We start from the raw sequence: 16,241 nt of genomic DNA on the forward strand, positions 1-16,241 counted from the left end.
ATATCATCACGCAAAGAATTGCGTGGCTGTCGTGAATGGATCTGCTGGAGCATTAAATTTGAGATTTATTTATGTATTATTTGAATAGGTCGAGGGGCGATTTTGGTAGTATGGCAGAAAGGAGGGACGGGAGGAAGGGAATAGAATTCGGTGCCTGACAATCCAGTGATGTTCCCCTTGTATGAGAGATTTTCTGTAAATCTCAATTAGATGAGTTTCCCCAATTTTGAAAAAAATAAATAATATAAAAAAAAGGGAGATCGACAGGGAGGAGAAAAGCAGTTCAGGTCCTCCGCATTTTTCTTCCCCCCGCATTTTCATTAGGTAAATGCCGAGAAGCGCATCGCCGTGACTGGTCCAGAACAGCGGATCCACTGACGTTGTCAAGCTTCCATTTTGCCTCACGTTTCCATTGTTGAGGATCACGTCGTTCCAATGAATCTTCGGTCAGCAATTGGGAACGGTCAACATGAACCCAATCCCAATTCCCGGTCATATATATAACCCCCCCGACCACAGCCACTTCGGCAATCCTCCCAGCTGACAAAATCGTGTCATCATACCTTCGCCTTCCTTATCAGATCGATCTAATCACTGGCCAATGTGCTGCCGGCAGTCATGGCGCTTGAATCCCTCCCAACAGAGCTTCGCATCCTTGTGATCCAACAGCTCCCCGATGTCCAATCCCTCAAGTCTCTGGTTCATGCATCCCCGATCTACTACAACACATATTCCCTCTCCAAGAAGAGACTCCTCCATGACATCCTCCAACGACAGTACGGTCTCGTAGACCTGGCTGAGCCAGTGGCAGCCATTCGCTCCCAAGGTCTCCATGCCGACGTACCGGCCAACCGGGATCAGATTGTCACTCTCCTCGACCGTCGCCGTCGTCATGGCGAGCTACCGGGTTCCGAAAACGCCCCCGCAGACATGGAGGAATGCTTGCGGCTCTCCCACTTCTACCGCCACCTCGAACACCTCCTCGACGTCTACTGCGCCCAAGCTTCTTGCCCACCTGGCGTGTCGCAAGAAACATGGGACCAGAACCGTCCCATTAACCCCTCCAATACTGAAAAAGCCCGCATCATCCGTGCCCTCTGCCGTCTCCAAACCTACTGCAACATCTTCGGCGCCCGAGAATGGAGCGAAGAACACCAACAGACCGACGTATCCTCCCCCTCACAACCCCGCTTCAAGCGCAGATCCTCCAGCTGGTACCGCAACTTCAACCTCCATGAAATGTGGGGTATGATCTTTGGCACCATGCCCCCCTGGGAGGTCGAAGAATTCGGCTGTCTCTGGGTCTTCCTCCAACAGCAGTACACGGAGATCTTTTCCGAGATTGCCCAGGAGTTCCCACGAAACAGTCACAAATGGCAATCTCTCCGACCCACGGTCGACGGCATGGAACTGTTCCCCAGCGTTGACGGCGATGGTAAGCTCCTCTTCCCTATCTACTATTATATCGAAGACATCAGAGACTAATGAAGACGAATAGGAAGCGACGGAAACGACTACAACGATTACCGCAACCATCTAGTCTCCCTGGGCCCATCCTTCCTTTACAAAGTCCTCCGTCAACCGTCCTACGAGGCACGCCGCAACCTCATTGCCTGTAATGCCGTCTCCTCCAAATCTTCCTTCATGATCCTGGTCGAGGTCTCCCGGGACCCTCCGTCCCTCCTGTACCCAGCCGACAAGTACGAAAGCGAAGACATCGGCAGAGCCCTCCCGCTGATGCCGGCCATCGAGCAACCCAACAGTGGCTGGAAGCACCACTGGCACGGCTACGGGCCTATCCACCGCGTCCGGGAAGTGGTCCGCAGCGACAACCTCCAGGAACCGTGGATTGAGCGAACGATTGGAAACTCCGCCGGATGGCAATGGGGGTACGCGATCTGGGACGAGGAACGAAATGCGGCCGGTCACCGCCTATAAATTCCGTCGGGAACAGCAACCGTCTCTCAGAGACGGAAAAAAAGAAAACAAAAAGGAATGCATCATCCGTGAATCGAACACGGGCCTCATCGATGGCAACGATGAATTCTACCACTAGACCAATGATGCTGACTGAGCTATCGGCTCTTGATGAAGTTTATTGGGCTCTAATTGCATCTGTGGCGTCTTGATTTTTGGGCTTGCATATGGGTTTAGCTGGTTTGACCCATCATAGTACGTTTTAATATGGATCAAAAAGTTGTGATTATTTCTTGTGGAGGAAAATGATTTCATGGATGAAAAGTGGGATTTGAAGATATCCAGCTTACGAGCTCGTGCTGAAGATACCAAGGTAGCTAGAATTGAGAATATTTCTCTGGTGCAAAATTGCGATCTTTATATATATTCCGTAGACGCTTGGACTCTGTAATTCTATTGAAATAAAACATACCAACACAATAATTAAACGATGTCAGCTGATTATCCGGTATTCTGTCATATCACAATAAAATTACAGCTGCTTATAAATATGCACGGAGTGCAAGCCAACACCCAAAGTAACCACCCCTTGACCAGGCAGAACACCCCATGATAGCATAAATGGCATCATTTCTTAATAGCAGGATATCCTACATGTCATGAATGTCCGTTTTACTTTCTATATCCAAGTTCCTCGGAATAAACCCGGTTGGCCCAAGGTTAATGTTAAGCTTAATCTTGCTCGGCTATACTACTACTAGTACTACTACTAGTATCAAGCACGGATCATATCTTATATTTCGCTGTTTGACCACAGGGCATTCATTAGACTGTCGTTTAGGCTGGCTTGCCAGAGCCATGCCTGTGTATCCTGTTTATGGTTTATTGTTATCTAGATGCTCTGGGGAGTTTCACTTAATAATACTAGTTATAGCGTTGTAGTTATACTACTGTTACTGCTGGTGTACGCAGGAGTCAAAAAGGTGGCTGAAATGCGGTATAGAGAATTGGTTATATTGAGAATGTATGGTCCGGGATATTAGTCACTGCGATTACACTGTGGTACCAAGATAGTGACAGTCCTCAAGTTTATTCAGAAACCCATGCTATGAGAGTTTCGGAGATAGGACATTCTTCAAATTTCAAGTAAGATTCATGAGCATGAAAGAATATCCAAGAATCACTTCAAGCCGGGGACCTATGCTGCCAGCAGCCCAAGCGAAATATCGACCACCAAGCAACCACACAGTTACCCAAACAAAAACCTGCGATAACCAAAGTCGACAAAGGACAACATCCCTTAACACATATCTAGGGGTTCGCCATACCCACCAACTCCCACACTATATCGACAGCCCTCCTGAACCCGGCCCGCTCCGTCTCAGAAGGCTGTACATCGCTCGTGGCTCGCACACATCCCTGCGGCCCACCATTATGCCATACCAGATCCTCACTGCCCCAGGCAATAGAAGTGTCCATTCGATAGATATCCTCCGACCCCGGCGGAATCTCCAATGGCAAGTCTTTCAGAATCTCATAAAGCTCAGTTACAAGACTCTCTGCCTCTCCGTCTGACGCGTCAAGGGTTTTCTCGGGTTGCTGTTGCAATCCCGGCTGGCCATCTGGTCGGACAGCTTCGCTGATGATGATATTCGAATCCCCAGCGCTCTTGACCAGTTGCAAGATCGCGGATGGGGTAGGGGGTGCGAAACCTCCTGTGATACCTTGAAGTTTGTCAGTTTACGACTTGCAGTTCTGAGGATGGGATGATTGCCTACCCTTCTGTAGTCTGATAGAGTACTCTGAAGGAGCCATTGCTATGGGAGATAGGTAGATCTGGACACTGTATTGTATGTATAATAGAATGGTGGTATGAGTGATGGATGGTGATCGACAGCGAACCCCGCCATCTGCCCCTCTTATTTAATATCGCCAGCGTATCTTGGCAAGGCGGGAGCGCTACGTCATCTTGCATCGATTTAATTGATTGAATTGTAGAGTGCTAGGGTAGTACTAGTGAATAATGCATTTTGGTCTGACGTGAAGGGAGTATAGTCAAATGTCCGAACTATAGTGTGGCTCTACTAAGGGGAGTATTGTTCTGGATTGCGATCTAGGACAGTTAGGGCTTGCATGACTTGGTTCTATGGATAAGGGAGTCTGGCGCTAGGCCTATCTGGGATGGTCGAGGCTTTCTAGTAGATAGGATCTATGGGGTGGTTTGTGATGGCTCAAAGCCTGGATATCAGTCACAGTATATGGTTTGTATAGTTATTATGGTGCCATGGTATTGACTCTGGTTCAGACTGAGAAAGTGAGGTCACTGGAGTCTCTTTCAGGAAGTCGGTCTAGGAGAAGAATGGACACTATACTTGTCTGCATTACTGTAGATACCAATCCCGGTAGATGCCTGAGGATCTTTCACGGACTACTGCTAGCCGACACAGTCTCTTACACTTTTCATCATTGATGTATACGGTATACTCCAACAACAAACAACATGAACTGTCTATATATACCCTATCTCCAATGTACATAATCATCATCACAACATGTAGCAACGCCTATGAACAATGCCCACAGCAACAACCAGCCCACAATACTCAGAGATGGACACAAGCACAGACCACATAGCCGACCTCATCAGAGACATCATCCACCTGATACGAAGCCACCAAACAACCACAAAAAGAAAATCCAAAGCAGACTTTATCGAAGGGGAATTATACGCACTAACCAAGGTAGGTTCATTCCTAGTGCGGACCAAAAATAAAGCCAACAGCCTCAAGTCACCCGGCGAAATCAAAGCCTTGTTCAAATACAGCACGGGAAGGCTCGAGCGGTTGCTCGAAGAACTACGGGCATATAACCCCGTCGACAGGACCGGGATTCCTGTAAACAAAGATTCCCGTATGCGTGATATCGCGTGTTCCTTTTATGCAACCAGAGTCCGGTTGTGTATAATCGATATTCAGAAACGTTGGGGCATTCTGTTGGTCAATGATACGGGGCCGTCTTGGGGGGATTTAGAGAGGCATGTGGAGGAGCTCGGTGCTGAGTATGACGGAGTGGAGGTCGCGTAGGATGGGACCAATGGATAGAGGACCTGGCTGAGCAATGCTGACTTATATGACAAGTTCAGCTTTTACTTGTTGAACTTCCAGTTCATTGTTGTGTCTGGCAGTGGACCAGCTTCATGACATGATATAAGGCTCATGCTCTCAGTAGTCTTTATCAACCATGAAACATGGTATGCTTTGCTTGGTAGATGTATGATAGGTTTTGAATTGTTCCATCAAACGGAAATAATATCCGCTAACTAAAGCCAGAAATGAGAATAGAATGCTGTCTTATAGAAAAGCTGGCCAGGATGACTCTACGTTTGCGATATCGTGTCCATGATTTTCCGAGAGCATCAACACGTGAGCTCGATTCCCTAATGTAATGCATATCGCCAACTAATAACATCACTCAACAGGTCTCCCTTAAAGGAAAGCCCAGCCTTGATTACAGGACTGGAATAAGCATCAGAAAGAGAAGCCATCGGCGGAGACCTATATAGCCCCAGCATACTCTCCATAGTAAGTGTGCCCGTCTATAAGGTCAGATCTCTTCAATGGCAACGTCTTTGCCTGCCTCTTTGCCATGGCCAGACTCCCTACTGCCACCGAACGGAGACGGGCCTTTGTCTTGGTCTTGCGTAGGAGGAGGCTCAGCAAGTGGATCCTATTGTTCAACACATATTCTATTAGCCGAAGAAACCATAAGCAACCGTCTCAGCACACTTACCGCACGGGCGCTGATTTCCATTTGAATCAGTCGCTTGCGCTCTTCCTTTTTAGCAATCATCTCTTGTTCGTGTTTTATCTCTTCTTCTAAATGTGACGTCTCTTTCCACTAGATCCCGAATCTTCTGATTAGCTTTTTCTCTGGAAATAAGTACTATAAAGACTTACTTATAATTTCCTCAAGGCTTAACAGCTCAGGCTGCCACTTGCGAATAAATCGGCGAGCTGCTGCCTCCGACTGACGTTGTGTCGTGACAAAGCCTGAAGAGCTGGATGATTTTCAAGAGTTGGATATTTTTCACGTTGGATAATTTTCAAAAGTTGGAGGATTTTCAGGAGCTAAACAACTTTAGTATGATAGAAAAGAGGGGCAAAGACTATAACAAAGAGAAAAGTTAGACAAACCTGACCTGAAGCTCGTGTCTCAAAAGACAAGATTTAAAAGATATCCATCACTGTTGCCAGATTAAAGAAAGTAGAAAATAAAAATGTCATTACAAGGAAGAACTTTTCACAAGAAGCCCTTATGTTTATAATTTGTATTCAGCGAGTAGATATAGAGCCATTCTCGTAAGAACGATATCAATCAAAACAAGGATCCTCGCGATTATGAAGTTGATGCTTTCGGAACAGCTTCCAGAAGATAGAGCATAATTTATATACCGGACTCGTCATTATTCTCAGTTTAGCCAAGCGTGACTCAATACATTTCAAGTTAATACAATTCAATTCAAGAGAATCTATCTTGCATAATTTCCAACGTATTCAATTCTCCCCATTCACCACTTGAAGTAATTGCAGACTTGTAGACTGTAGTTAGGGCTTTGGTAAGGTTGAGAATTTCAGTTATGTGTATAGTATAGTGTACGCGAACTGGGAACAGGCTGAAGATATCAAGACAGTAAGCTGAATCAGACAATTTCTGATAACCTCCAATTTGGTACTTTTCCTATATATCCACCCCGTTGATCCAATTATATTCGATGCAATCCTTCTCGGTCATTGTGGAGCCCTGCCGCTGAAATAACTACTAGTACGATTCCAGCCTTCTGCAACGCCAGAGTAATTGCAGAAATAGAGGTGAATATCAACATGGAATCTGTGATAGAGCAAGTTCAACATGACTCGCGAACGAGTTCAAACAAACCGGCCAGAGAATATGTGATGTTCCCATCACGTGACATCAGATACGGAACCAAGCCGATGATGATTAATGCCCCGTCGTCATTAACAATCAACTAACTATCAAAAATCCGGAGAAAGCATCCAAAAACTTTTGTTGCGCCGCCTTGACTCCAACCACCAGACTCCAGTCGAAACTTCTGATCGCCTGGCCTCCGGACGCAATCACCCCTCTCTCCGGTCAACAAATCCCCCGCCCACTTGATGTACTCCCGCGCCTCCATCTTGAGCAGAAGCTGCCGGTACTTCTTCCGCGCCCCCGTCCACCAGCGACAGACCTTTTCGATCTCCGCGCGCTCCTTCGCAGCCGTCAACGCAGCCATGGCCGACGCGACCGCGGGTGTGACCGCCGACGGACTGAAGAGCAAGTTGATCGAGCAGTTGCAGGCACAGCATGTTGAGATTGAGGACCTTTCGGGTATGAAACAGATCCAGAATCTCCGGTTGGATATACCTTGGGAAACAAATACACTAACATAGTTTTCTCTGTTTCTGATAGGCGGCTGTGGCCAGGCATTCCAGGCGGTGATCGTATCCCCGCAGTTCGAGAAGAAGACCATGCTCGCTCGTCACCGGTTGGTGAACTCGGTTCTGAAGGCGGAGATCGCGGCCATCCATGCGTGGACCCCGAAGTGTTATACCCCGGAGCAGTGGCAGGCGTTGCAGCAGTAGAGGATGATAGATTTTTCCTGTTATATTACGGCCCAAAATAAAAGAAACGGATGAAGAAACTTCATATATCCTGGGTATTCGACGCGCTGGAAGCATATACGCCGGCGTTGGAGTTTTCATTAATGTACATTTGTCGTCGCTATCCAGCTGTGGGCTATAGTATACTGGTCTTGGGCTATGGTGGGTGGAAATAAAAGACATGACTATGGATATATTATACGGTAGATGGAGGGGTTTTGCTTTGTATTTGCATACATTAGATATCGGTTGTATGGATAACTATGGTTATTTTAAGCAAGGACCTTCTCGGCGGCGGAGACTGAGGAGAGATTAGTATATTGGTGAATTGGAAGAGGGGAGAATTGGCAGGGGAGAATCGTACCGTCGAGACCGGTGTTGTCGGGCTCCACGAAAGCCTCCTTAACCTTGCCATTCTCGACCAGCAGGGCGTAGCGCTTGCTGCGGTGGTTGCCGAAGATGGACGAGCTATCGAAGGTGACATCGAGCGCCTCGGAGAACTTGCCGGTCGGGTCGCCCAGGAAGCGGATCTTACGGTCCTCATCAGCATACGACTAGATAATAAAATTGGACATATAAAGTAAATACTTACACCGCTCTTGCCGGAGGGGTCGAGAGAGGCAGCCCACGCCTTCATGCTGTTTGTATAATTAGCCAATTGAGCCTGCTCGCCGAAGAAATGCAGATCCATCGGCCACTTACACAAAAGGATCATTGACGGAGACAACGAAGACCTGGCCGGCTTCCTTGAGCTTGGGGTGGTTGATAAATCCCGGGACGTGGGAGCTGGAGCAAGCAGGGCCTGTCACGGACCATGTTAGAATTGCACCGCGGAGGATCCTTCGGGGAAGGAAATGAAGTGCATACTGAAAGCTGCGGGGACGCCAACAATGACGCCCTTGCCCTTGAGCTCGTTGGCGAGGTTGACCTTGTTACCGGGAGAGTCCTCAACCAGGACATCAAGGTTGGGGATGGAGTCTCCCTTCTGGACGAAAGCGGGAGCAGTGTTGTGGAACAGAGCCCTCTGGGATAAGGCGCGGGGAACGCTAGCGGTGACACGGCGGGCAGCGAACATGATGGCGGAGATTGAACGGTAGAATTGATTGTTGAGCTGTAAGTTGTTGTTTTGGTTGCTAATGAAGATGGAGGAGGTTCAACATCGCTTCGGTTGCCATCGGCAAGGTACACGAGCATGCTGATTGGCTGCTTAGGGGTCTGTTGACGATTACTCAGCATTGCGTCATGGCACGTTGCCAGGCAGCTTTGCCGAGATTCCTGAGGCATCGATTGATGTATGTTAGGGCTGATCCTCAATGTATCTTGAACAAGACCTACAGAACTTACGACCATTGGTTGTCATCTTCCGTGAGAATGTGAGAGATGCCATGTCATGTGTAATCAGATCCAGTATGTGTGCAACACAGTATCTATTCTTGATCCCTGATACAAGATCCAAGCAGATAGGCAAGCGTGTGGTTTCAGCTGATAGGGCAAGTTTTAGATATCGTGTAATATTGAGCCAGGCCTCCCAGTAATAGCTAACTACATCAATAGGCTACATAGATGCATAAGGAGTCACCCATCATCCACTAATGTGCCAAGTTTGAAACGAATTCGTATCGTCTACAGAGCATTAACTACCATGTTTCTCCATTGTCATCGCAAGGACACACATCGAGCTGGATTGGAGGAGGAACTTTGTTTGAGTAAATCATGAAGTGCTGGATTGTCACATAAGGGGGTGAATTAACCAGCCACTGGCGCGATGAATTCATTGATAGGAGGAGGCTCACGACCCTTCTTCAAAACGCCACAATTCCCCACTCTAAAGCTTGGACGCTAATACTGTGTACGGAGTAATGTGACCTTTCGGGAGATTGCATGACGCCCCCTGACATAAAGCAGAAGGCGATTTGTTCGCTTCCTTTAACGCTGCCAGGAACGTTTAAGACAGCTCTCTCATACCGATGCTATGCCAAGACGGCTAAGCGCCTGCCAGCCTATTAGGACTGCTAAGATTTTGGTGCTTGGAGCTTGTCTCAGACTTTCATCCGAAGGGGAGATTAGCTGACCCACAACCATTGAACCATGGAGAAAAATCTGCCCGACCCCCAGTCGACCTAACTTCATTTCCTGGTTTGGAAGGTGTTCCTGAGTTACAGAAAGTAGAAAAGGAGGCAACTAGAGGCTGAAATGTCAATCCAGTTATGGCACGGGCATCGACACTCATTTTTCGGATCGGAGGTTTTCTCCAAAAGATACGGCAATTTGCCAATCGGGATGCCTATGGGCACATCCGCCGATCCACCAGCGGATTTACACTCCGGATCACTCGGTTACGGTCAACATAGATAATCAAGAGAGGCTTACAATTGGACCACAGTTCCAGATTAGACCCTGTATCCTCGCTAGATTGCAGCTACCTATTAGCAAACCGGTCCGAACTATCACGGACTAATCACGGCTAAGATGTCTCGCTTGCTAAGACTTCTGACGCCGGTGATCCGGCTTCTGCCTGACTGGTTCGCAGCCTTGCCATGCATTGCTTAGCCCTGGACCACTGGTGTTGCATATCGTAGGTGACTGGCTGTCCGACTCTAACGGTCAATGTTACATACGCTATTCGCCCTAGGTGGAAGCTATGGAAATTTACACCTCTCCCAAATACTACCGTTCAGGGTTTCCGCCCCATCCGGTGTCATAAGTGGAGGCAACAATTTCAATTTATAAGGCTTGCCCACCACCCCGCCCTTTTCCTCATCTACTGGAGAAGTTGTGTCAAAGTCTAGAGGAAGTGTGGGTTGTATTGATTTCACGATGCTGGGCCCATCTTTCCTCCCCGTTGCTTTAACTGCCTTGTCGTGCGTGGACGCTCTCTCGCTTCACAGGCGTGATACCCCAGCCACCGTCGAGCTGCCTATCGAGCGTAGGAAGCATGCTGGAGGCCTGCAGAAGCGAGATTCGACGCTGGATCTGCCACTCATAAACTACGTATGTCTCTGACCCTTCTCCGTGCTGCTAACCACCTGTGAAATATGACTAATGCAGTTGGATAGTATGATAGTTTTTATATCCTAAACCTGACGCTAGGAACGCCAGCGCAGCAGTTCGCGGTCGCTTTGGATACAGGCAGCAGTGACCTCTGGGTGAATGTCGCCAACTCGTCCTATTGTTCGTCCCGGGGTAATCCATGCAAACCTTTTGGCTTGTATGATCCCGACGCATCCTCGACATACAAGGACCTGGATGTTGATTTCAATGCAACCTACGGTGACGGCACCAACGCCTACGGTTACTATGCCACTGATAAACTCGGCCTGGGTGATATACATGTTGATGACATGCAATTTGGCGTTGCCGAATCCACTACGATAACACGTGGGTTCTCTGTTAGGATTGTAGAAATGTCCCTTGCTAACCGTTAATATTCACGTTCATCAGAGGGTATCGTCGGTGTAGCTTATGACACTCTCACCAACGAAGCTGCACATGAAGGCAAGACATACGCCAATCTCCCCCAAGCCCTAGTCAATAGTGGCGCCATTAAATCGCCCGCCTACAGCCTGTGGCTTAATGATCCCGCAGCGAGTCGGGGCTCTATTCTCTTCGGTGGCGTTAACAAGGCCATGTACAAAGGCGAACTCCAGACTATCCCCATTGTGCGCACGCTTGGAGGGTATTCTTATCTAGCCGTTACCCTGACCGGCGTTTCTGTGGAACACGGCAAGGAGTCTGACGATTACTCCTCGCAGCTTCCGATAGTAGTGTTGCTCGACTCGGGTACCACCTTGACATATCTGCCTAACTCGCTCGCTGACTCGCTCTACAAAAAGTTCAACGCCACCTTCCTCGAGGATGACGGACTGGCATATGTGGACTGCGACCTCATCGAAAAGGATTATACCGTCAACTTCGACTTCTCCGGCGCCACCATCGCCGTTGGAATCAACGAACTGGTCCTGAGAGTGATTGCCAGGGACTTCCCCGAGGGAACCTGCACCTTTGGCGTTGTGCCCAGCGGAGACAGCCAAGACGCCATGTACATCCTGGGCGACACCTTCCTGCGCAGTGCATACGTCGTGTATGACCTCGGTAACAACGAGATCTCTCTCGCCAACACAAACTTCTCTCCGGAGAAAGACGACATCTTGGAGATCGGCACCGGCACCAGCGCCGTGCCCGGCGCCACCCCGGTCGAGTCCGCTGTCACTTCGGCTACCGTTGCATCCGCCACAGATATCGTGCATACCATCACGATCGGTGGTCCGAAAACCACCACTACGGAGTCGAATTCTGGCGCGGCTAAGACCACTTCCTCGAGCGGCATCGCTGCCTTGCCGACCAGTAATACGAGACATCTGCTCTCTGGCCTCGCGGGCGCTGGTCTTCTTCTTGCTTTGTAATGATTCTTTTGGGGCGACTGCAATGTTGCCGACGTTGTGGATTGCGTGATTAATAGCTATGGAAGATGAGGATAGTGCTCTGTGTATAATGTTAAACCGAACATCTCTGTACATATGCCATGTTCATAAACCAATTGACGAGATAGATTCCCCAGTCATGTCGAAAATAAGAAATACGCTTAAGCTTCATAAACCTTCATTTACGAACTTTGTCCTTAACTCCACCATGTGTAGCACGCAAACCGCTGGGGATGATCCCTCCGTCACCATATCAAACTCTCCGCTACCTCGAAACCCCACAACCTTCGCCATCCATGTCACTCATTTAGAATAATAAAAAAGAAAAAACCATTTATCTGCTTGAATGTATCCCACAAGGAGACTAAGAAGAACGGAGCGAAAAGCGGGGTCTGCTTGAACTTTAGGGATGAGATTATATGTTTGGGGGCGAGAGTAAGGTTTTATTTTTTGAGGTTAATAGAGGGCGGCGAGGGATACATTGGAGGGGGTATTAGTTTGCTTGTGGAGCCTTTCGATAGTATGTGTACGAAAGAGGTGGAGGGGGCTGTTCATGAGTAGGGCTAAGAATGTATTCCGAATGGATGAAGATCCGGGTGGATCACGTAGGGTTTTGATCGTTTACATGGTTTGCGAACAATCATTTTGCATGGAAACTGTACAGAGTGTCTTACGCATATTTAAACATAACAAGCATTCTGTCGCAGGATTGTGTGTTTCGAGGTGAGCTTTGTGTGTCGTAGTTATTCCGTCTGTTCTAGCAATGTGGTAGATGTACAATCGCCTCGCTTTACTTCATTCATCCTTCTCTTCCTCCTCACTTGGATCCTTGGTACGAAGCTTGGCTATTGATATACGCTACGAATAGCATATCTGTACGTTTACCTCTTCATCCTGGAGACTCTCTATCAAAATGAGGTGTCAACATCAACATCGACAGGCATAATGCCACTGATACAACCATGACGGCGAGTCAAACTCCACAGAAAGACCAAAACCTGTGTGAATAGCGTATTGGCCCAGGGTATGAAACAAGTCAGAGGTGACAGGGATATTAAGGATGACTGCAGTTAACATAAGATCACACAGTATAGGTATGATAGGCTAGTGACAGCCACGGACCCATGGATGCCTGCGGTCTTTCCACGGGAAAGCATCGGATATCGCCCTCAGGGCCCATTCAAGGTTATTTCCTTAAGATGTGATAAATCACGTCTCACAAGCCCTAGGATAGGGTTAAGCATGGTCTGGACTCGCGGTTAGTGGTGACATATGACCACCCCTGCCCTATCGGCGAATGCCGAAATCGAGGGGCAGAAAATTCAGTTCAAAGAACTAAAAATGTTTTTGGGTGGGCAAGGTACAGGACAAGTAAAGTTGAACGGTAAAATTAAAGTTTCCTCCTCGACTCATGATTCATGGTATCATGGTTTTGATGTATGGAAATACCCCGTTGTAGGCGTGACGCGACAGTTGTCATGTTTTGAACACGATAGAAAAGCTCTGAGAACCACCCTTTCCATACGTACGACTCCGTACAAATTGCCAAAATTAAAACAATACAATGAAATAGAGTATAGCACTCTCAGTGATGTGTTCGTCATCCAATCTCCGTATTTGATCACAGTTCTTACGACTCCTAGTGTGCAGTTCATCGATTGGTGGCTGAGGATTTCCAGTCGAGGCGTATACGTATGCCGGACCCACTGTTCATTAGCCCCGATTTTTCGGCTGTTCTTCACTTTAGTCGAGTTCTTTACTAACACAAGTGAATTCTCGTCTGCTTCAATCGCGTCTTGGAGAAATTCCTGTGTGAATCGCGAACTGAATCAATATGCACCACATGTGTTGCCGATCGATCTGAGATCTCCCTGTCAGAGTAAACAAGGGAGAGGAACCATAACTCAATTCCTTATTCGCACCCGCGAGGAACTCCCGTGAGATCGGAATATGTCTGCCTGGGCCGTGACAAGCTTTAGCTAATCTGTCGAATAGTCTGGACCGCCGAATTGGTCACCCCCACAATGAACTATGCCAGCAGCAGAGCCACAATGTCGCGCCAGAAAATGCCACAACCAATCCCGACATGACTCAATGCGACAGCGCACTGGGGCATCGCTGACGAAGGTTTTTGATTCGCGGGACACATGGCGAAAGCATGGACAACGACAGCCATTGACTGGTCAAGGAAGGTGACGACGCAAGGGGTGCCGTTGCGTAGGGACGAATGGCATGTTCGTGCCTGAATGTGAGATTGTGGAGAACATCAACAATCAACGCGCGCTAAATGCCAGTGGAAGCCACAAGACGTGTCTGCAAAAGAGAGTCGCCCATTTTTATCCATAGAAGGACTTGCGAGTGTTTCAAATGCTGTTCGTTTGGCTGTCCGACTTGGGGCTATCCATTCAACACTACGGTTAGTCGCCCCGACGGTGTGATTCGAAACGTAGCGACAAGCCTTGGCCCTCATCTCATCATGGATATTGGGTCTTGGTGCTGACGATTGATATTTCGGACTCCACTTACTTAGTACGGAAAACTGGGAGTTGTTCCGTCGACCGGCAGCATTATATACACCACGCAGCGCGCCCGCTCCTTGACTCCTGAACGTTTAGCTTGGATAGTTTTTCGCTCCTTTTTAGCTGGTCTACTAACACTCCTTATCTTGATACCATCCACCATGCAGTGGAAGTCATTCCTTTTGTTCGTTGCCATTGCCGACTCGGGCCTGGCTCGCCTCCATGGCCATCAGCGTCGGCACCGACATCATCCCGCGCATCCGAATTTGCAAGGCCCGGAGGCGAATCTGAAAGCCAGAGACTTGGAAGTTAAGACCGTCGTCGACCTGGATGTCGTCACCGTCACTACTACTATTACCGGCCAGCCCGTGGCTGAAGCCCCGGCCCCAACCTCCAGCAGCACGACTACCGCGGCGGCAGCAGAAGCCGAGATCACCCCCGCCGATACCCACGAAGATGTGATAAGCGTTGACCTTGGTGCCAGCATTGGAGCCTCTACCACCACACCTTCTCTTATCCCCAGTGCCGAAAGCATCGCACCAACCAGCACCCCAGCGGCCAGCACCACAGCCTCAGGAGGATCCACCAGCTGGACGTCCACTCCCTCCAGCGGAGAGTTCTCCACTAGTGGATTTGGAGCGCGCACCAACTCCTCTGGTAGCGGCATCGAGTACAGCGGCAACGTCGGCAGCCCCTGGGGAAGCAACATCATCGAAGTGAGCGCCAGTACCGCATACCAATACAGATATGTCGTCCAGTTCACCGGCAGCAACACCGACGACTGGACCGTCGTTTTCTGGAACAAGATCGGCCCCGATGGTAAGATGGACGGCTGGTACGGTCATTCAGCTCTGAACTTCACCTTGGGTGCCGGCGAAACGAAGTATGTCGCCTTCGACGAGGACTCGCAGGGAGGCTGGGGCGCGGCAAAGGGCTCTTCGCTCCCGACGGATGATTACGGCGGATACTCGTGCACCTGGGGAGAGTTCGACTTCGGAAGCACCATCAATGACGGCTGGTCTGGATGGGATGTCTCGGCTATCCAGGCGCAGTCGGCTGGACAAACCGTCCAGGGCATGAAGATCTGTAACCACAACGGAGAAACCTGCTCCACGATCACTTCTGGGGCATCGACAGTGACCAACGCGTATACCAAGTCCGAGGCCTCGGTGGACGGCATTGGTGGTTCGCTCAACACGAAGTCGGTGCGCTTGGTGGCTGTTGTGGATTATAGCGCATAATTTGTGAATACGCATAGACATGTATATATATAGCTTGTCAATCGGAAGAGTGTATATATACAGATAGATAAATGTATCTGATCTCATTTGTTCCACGAATGTTATCCGGGCTTTCCAGATCCCAATGCGTCTTTTTCGCCGACCGTTTCTTCGCGTGTCGAACACATGAGGTGTTTCAGAGGTGCTCGCCTACTCAGATTTGGTAAACCTGCATAAAATAGAATAAACTATCATTCAGGGGATATTTTAAGACAAGGCTACTGTGCCGATCAGTTCTCCACCGGCCTGGATAGTTGTGGGGGATATGCTGCCGCCGACTCGACCGGAGATATATATCCTGACATGTTTCGGGCGGTCAGCCATACTACTTCATTGTCATATCCATTTTCCTTTCTGAATATTATGGAACAAGAGCCTGTTCTGCATGATTTTTTCAGCCAAAATTTCCAAGAACTACGTGGTCAAATAAATAAGAACTAAAAC

At 48.7% G+C, this 16,241-nt stretch overlaps 6 protein-coding genes across 6 annotated transcripts; 4 read left to right on the forward strand and 2 right to left on the reverse strand.

Moving 5' to 3' along the window:
* Nucleotides 1-618: 618 nt before the first annotated feature.
* Nucleotides 619-1,938, forward strand: ANOM_001346 (uncharacterized protein; the record flags this gene model as incomplete). The annotated part of the gene is made up of 2 exons (XM_015546603.1): nt 619-1,435; nt 1,499-1,938. 2 exons carry the CDS (start codon nt 619-621, stop codon nt 1,936-1,938), a joined length of 1,257 nt encoding a protein of 418 aa, XP_015411545.1.
* Nucleotides 1,939-3,228: 1,290 nt separating this feature from the next.
* ANOM_001347 (uncharacterized protein) lies at nt 3,229-3,732 on the reverse strand (the record flags this gene model as incomplete). Its single annotated transcript, XM_015546604.1, has 2 exons — nt 3,229-3,641; nt 3,696-3,732. 2 exons carry the CDS (start codon nt 3,730-3,732, stop codon nt 3,229-3,231), a joined length of 450 nt encoding a protein of 149 aa, XP_015411544.1.
* A 3,359-nt stretch (nt 3,733-7,091) lies between these two features.
* ANOM_001348 (BolA family protein) lies at nt 7,092-7,761 on the forward strand (the record flags this gene model as incomplete). Its single annotated transcript, XM_015546605.1, has 2 exons — nt 7,092-7,305; nt 7,387-7,761. 2 exons carry the CDS (start codon nt 7,092-7,094, stop codon nt 7,557-7,559), a joined length of 387 nt encoding a protein of 128 aa, XP_015411553.1. The 3' UTR covers nt 7,560-7,761.
* ANOM_001349 (peroxiredoxin family protein) lies at nt 7,759-8,709 on the reverse strand. Its single transcript, XM_015546606.1, has 5 exons — nt 8,445-8,709; nt 8,280-8,379; nt 8,170-8,215; nt 7,942-8,107; nt 7,759-7,878 (listed from the first exon to the last, which is right to left on the reverse strand). Exons 1-5 carry the CDS (start codon nt 8,650-8,652, stop codon nt 7,850-7,852), a joined length of 549 nt encoding a protein of 182 aa, XP_015411552.1. The 5' UTR covers nt 8,653-8,709; the 3' UTR covers nt 7,759-7,849.
* A 1,685-nt stretch (nt 8,710-10,394) lies between these two features.
* Nucleotides 10,395-11,980, forward strand: ANOM_001350 (pepsin-like aspartic protease; the record flags this gene model as incomplete). Its single annotated transcript, XM_015546607.1, has 3 exons — nt 10,395-10,568; nt 10,634-10,955; nt 11,019-11,980. The coding sequence occupies 3 exons, from the start codon at nt 10,395-10,397 to the stop codon at nt 11,978-11,980; spliced, it is 1,458 nt and encodes a 485-aa protein (XP_015411584.1).
* Nucleotides 11,981-14,678: 2,698 nt separating this feature from the next.
* Nucleotides 14,679-15,758, forward strand: ANOM_001351 (putative allergen Asp F4-like; the record flags this gene model as incomplete). The annotated part of the gene is made up of 1 exon (XM_015546608.1): nt 14,679-15,758. The coding sequence occupies one exon, from the start codon at nt 14,679-14,681 to the stop codon at nt 15,756-15,758; it is 1,080 nt and encodes a 359-aa protein (XP_015411585.1).
* Nucleotides 15,759-16,241: the final 483 nt, after the last annotated feature.

Source organism: Aspergillus nomiae (assembly GCF_001204775.2).
Source record: "Aspergillus nomiae NRRL 13137 chromosome Unknown contig00011, whole genome shotgun sequence".
In the NCBI taxonomy this organism is placed as follows: Eukaryota; Fungi; Ascomycota; class Eurotiomycetes; order Eurotiales; family Aspergillaceae; genus Aspergillus; species Aspergillus nomiae.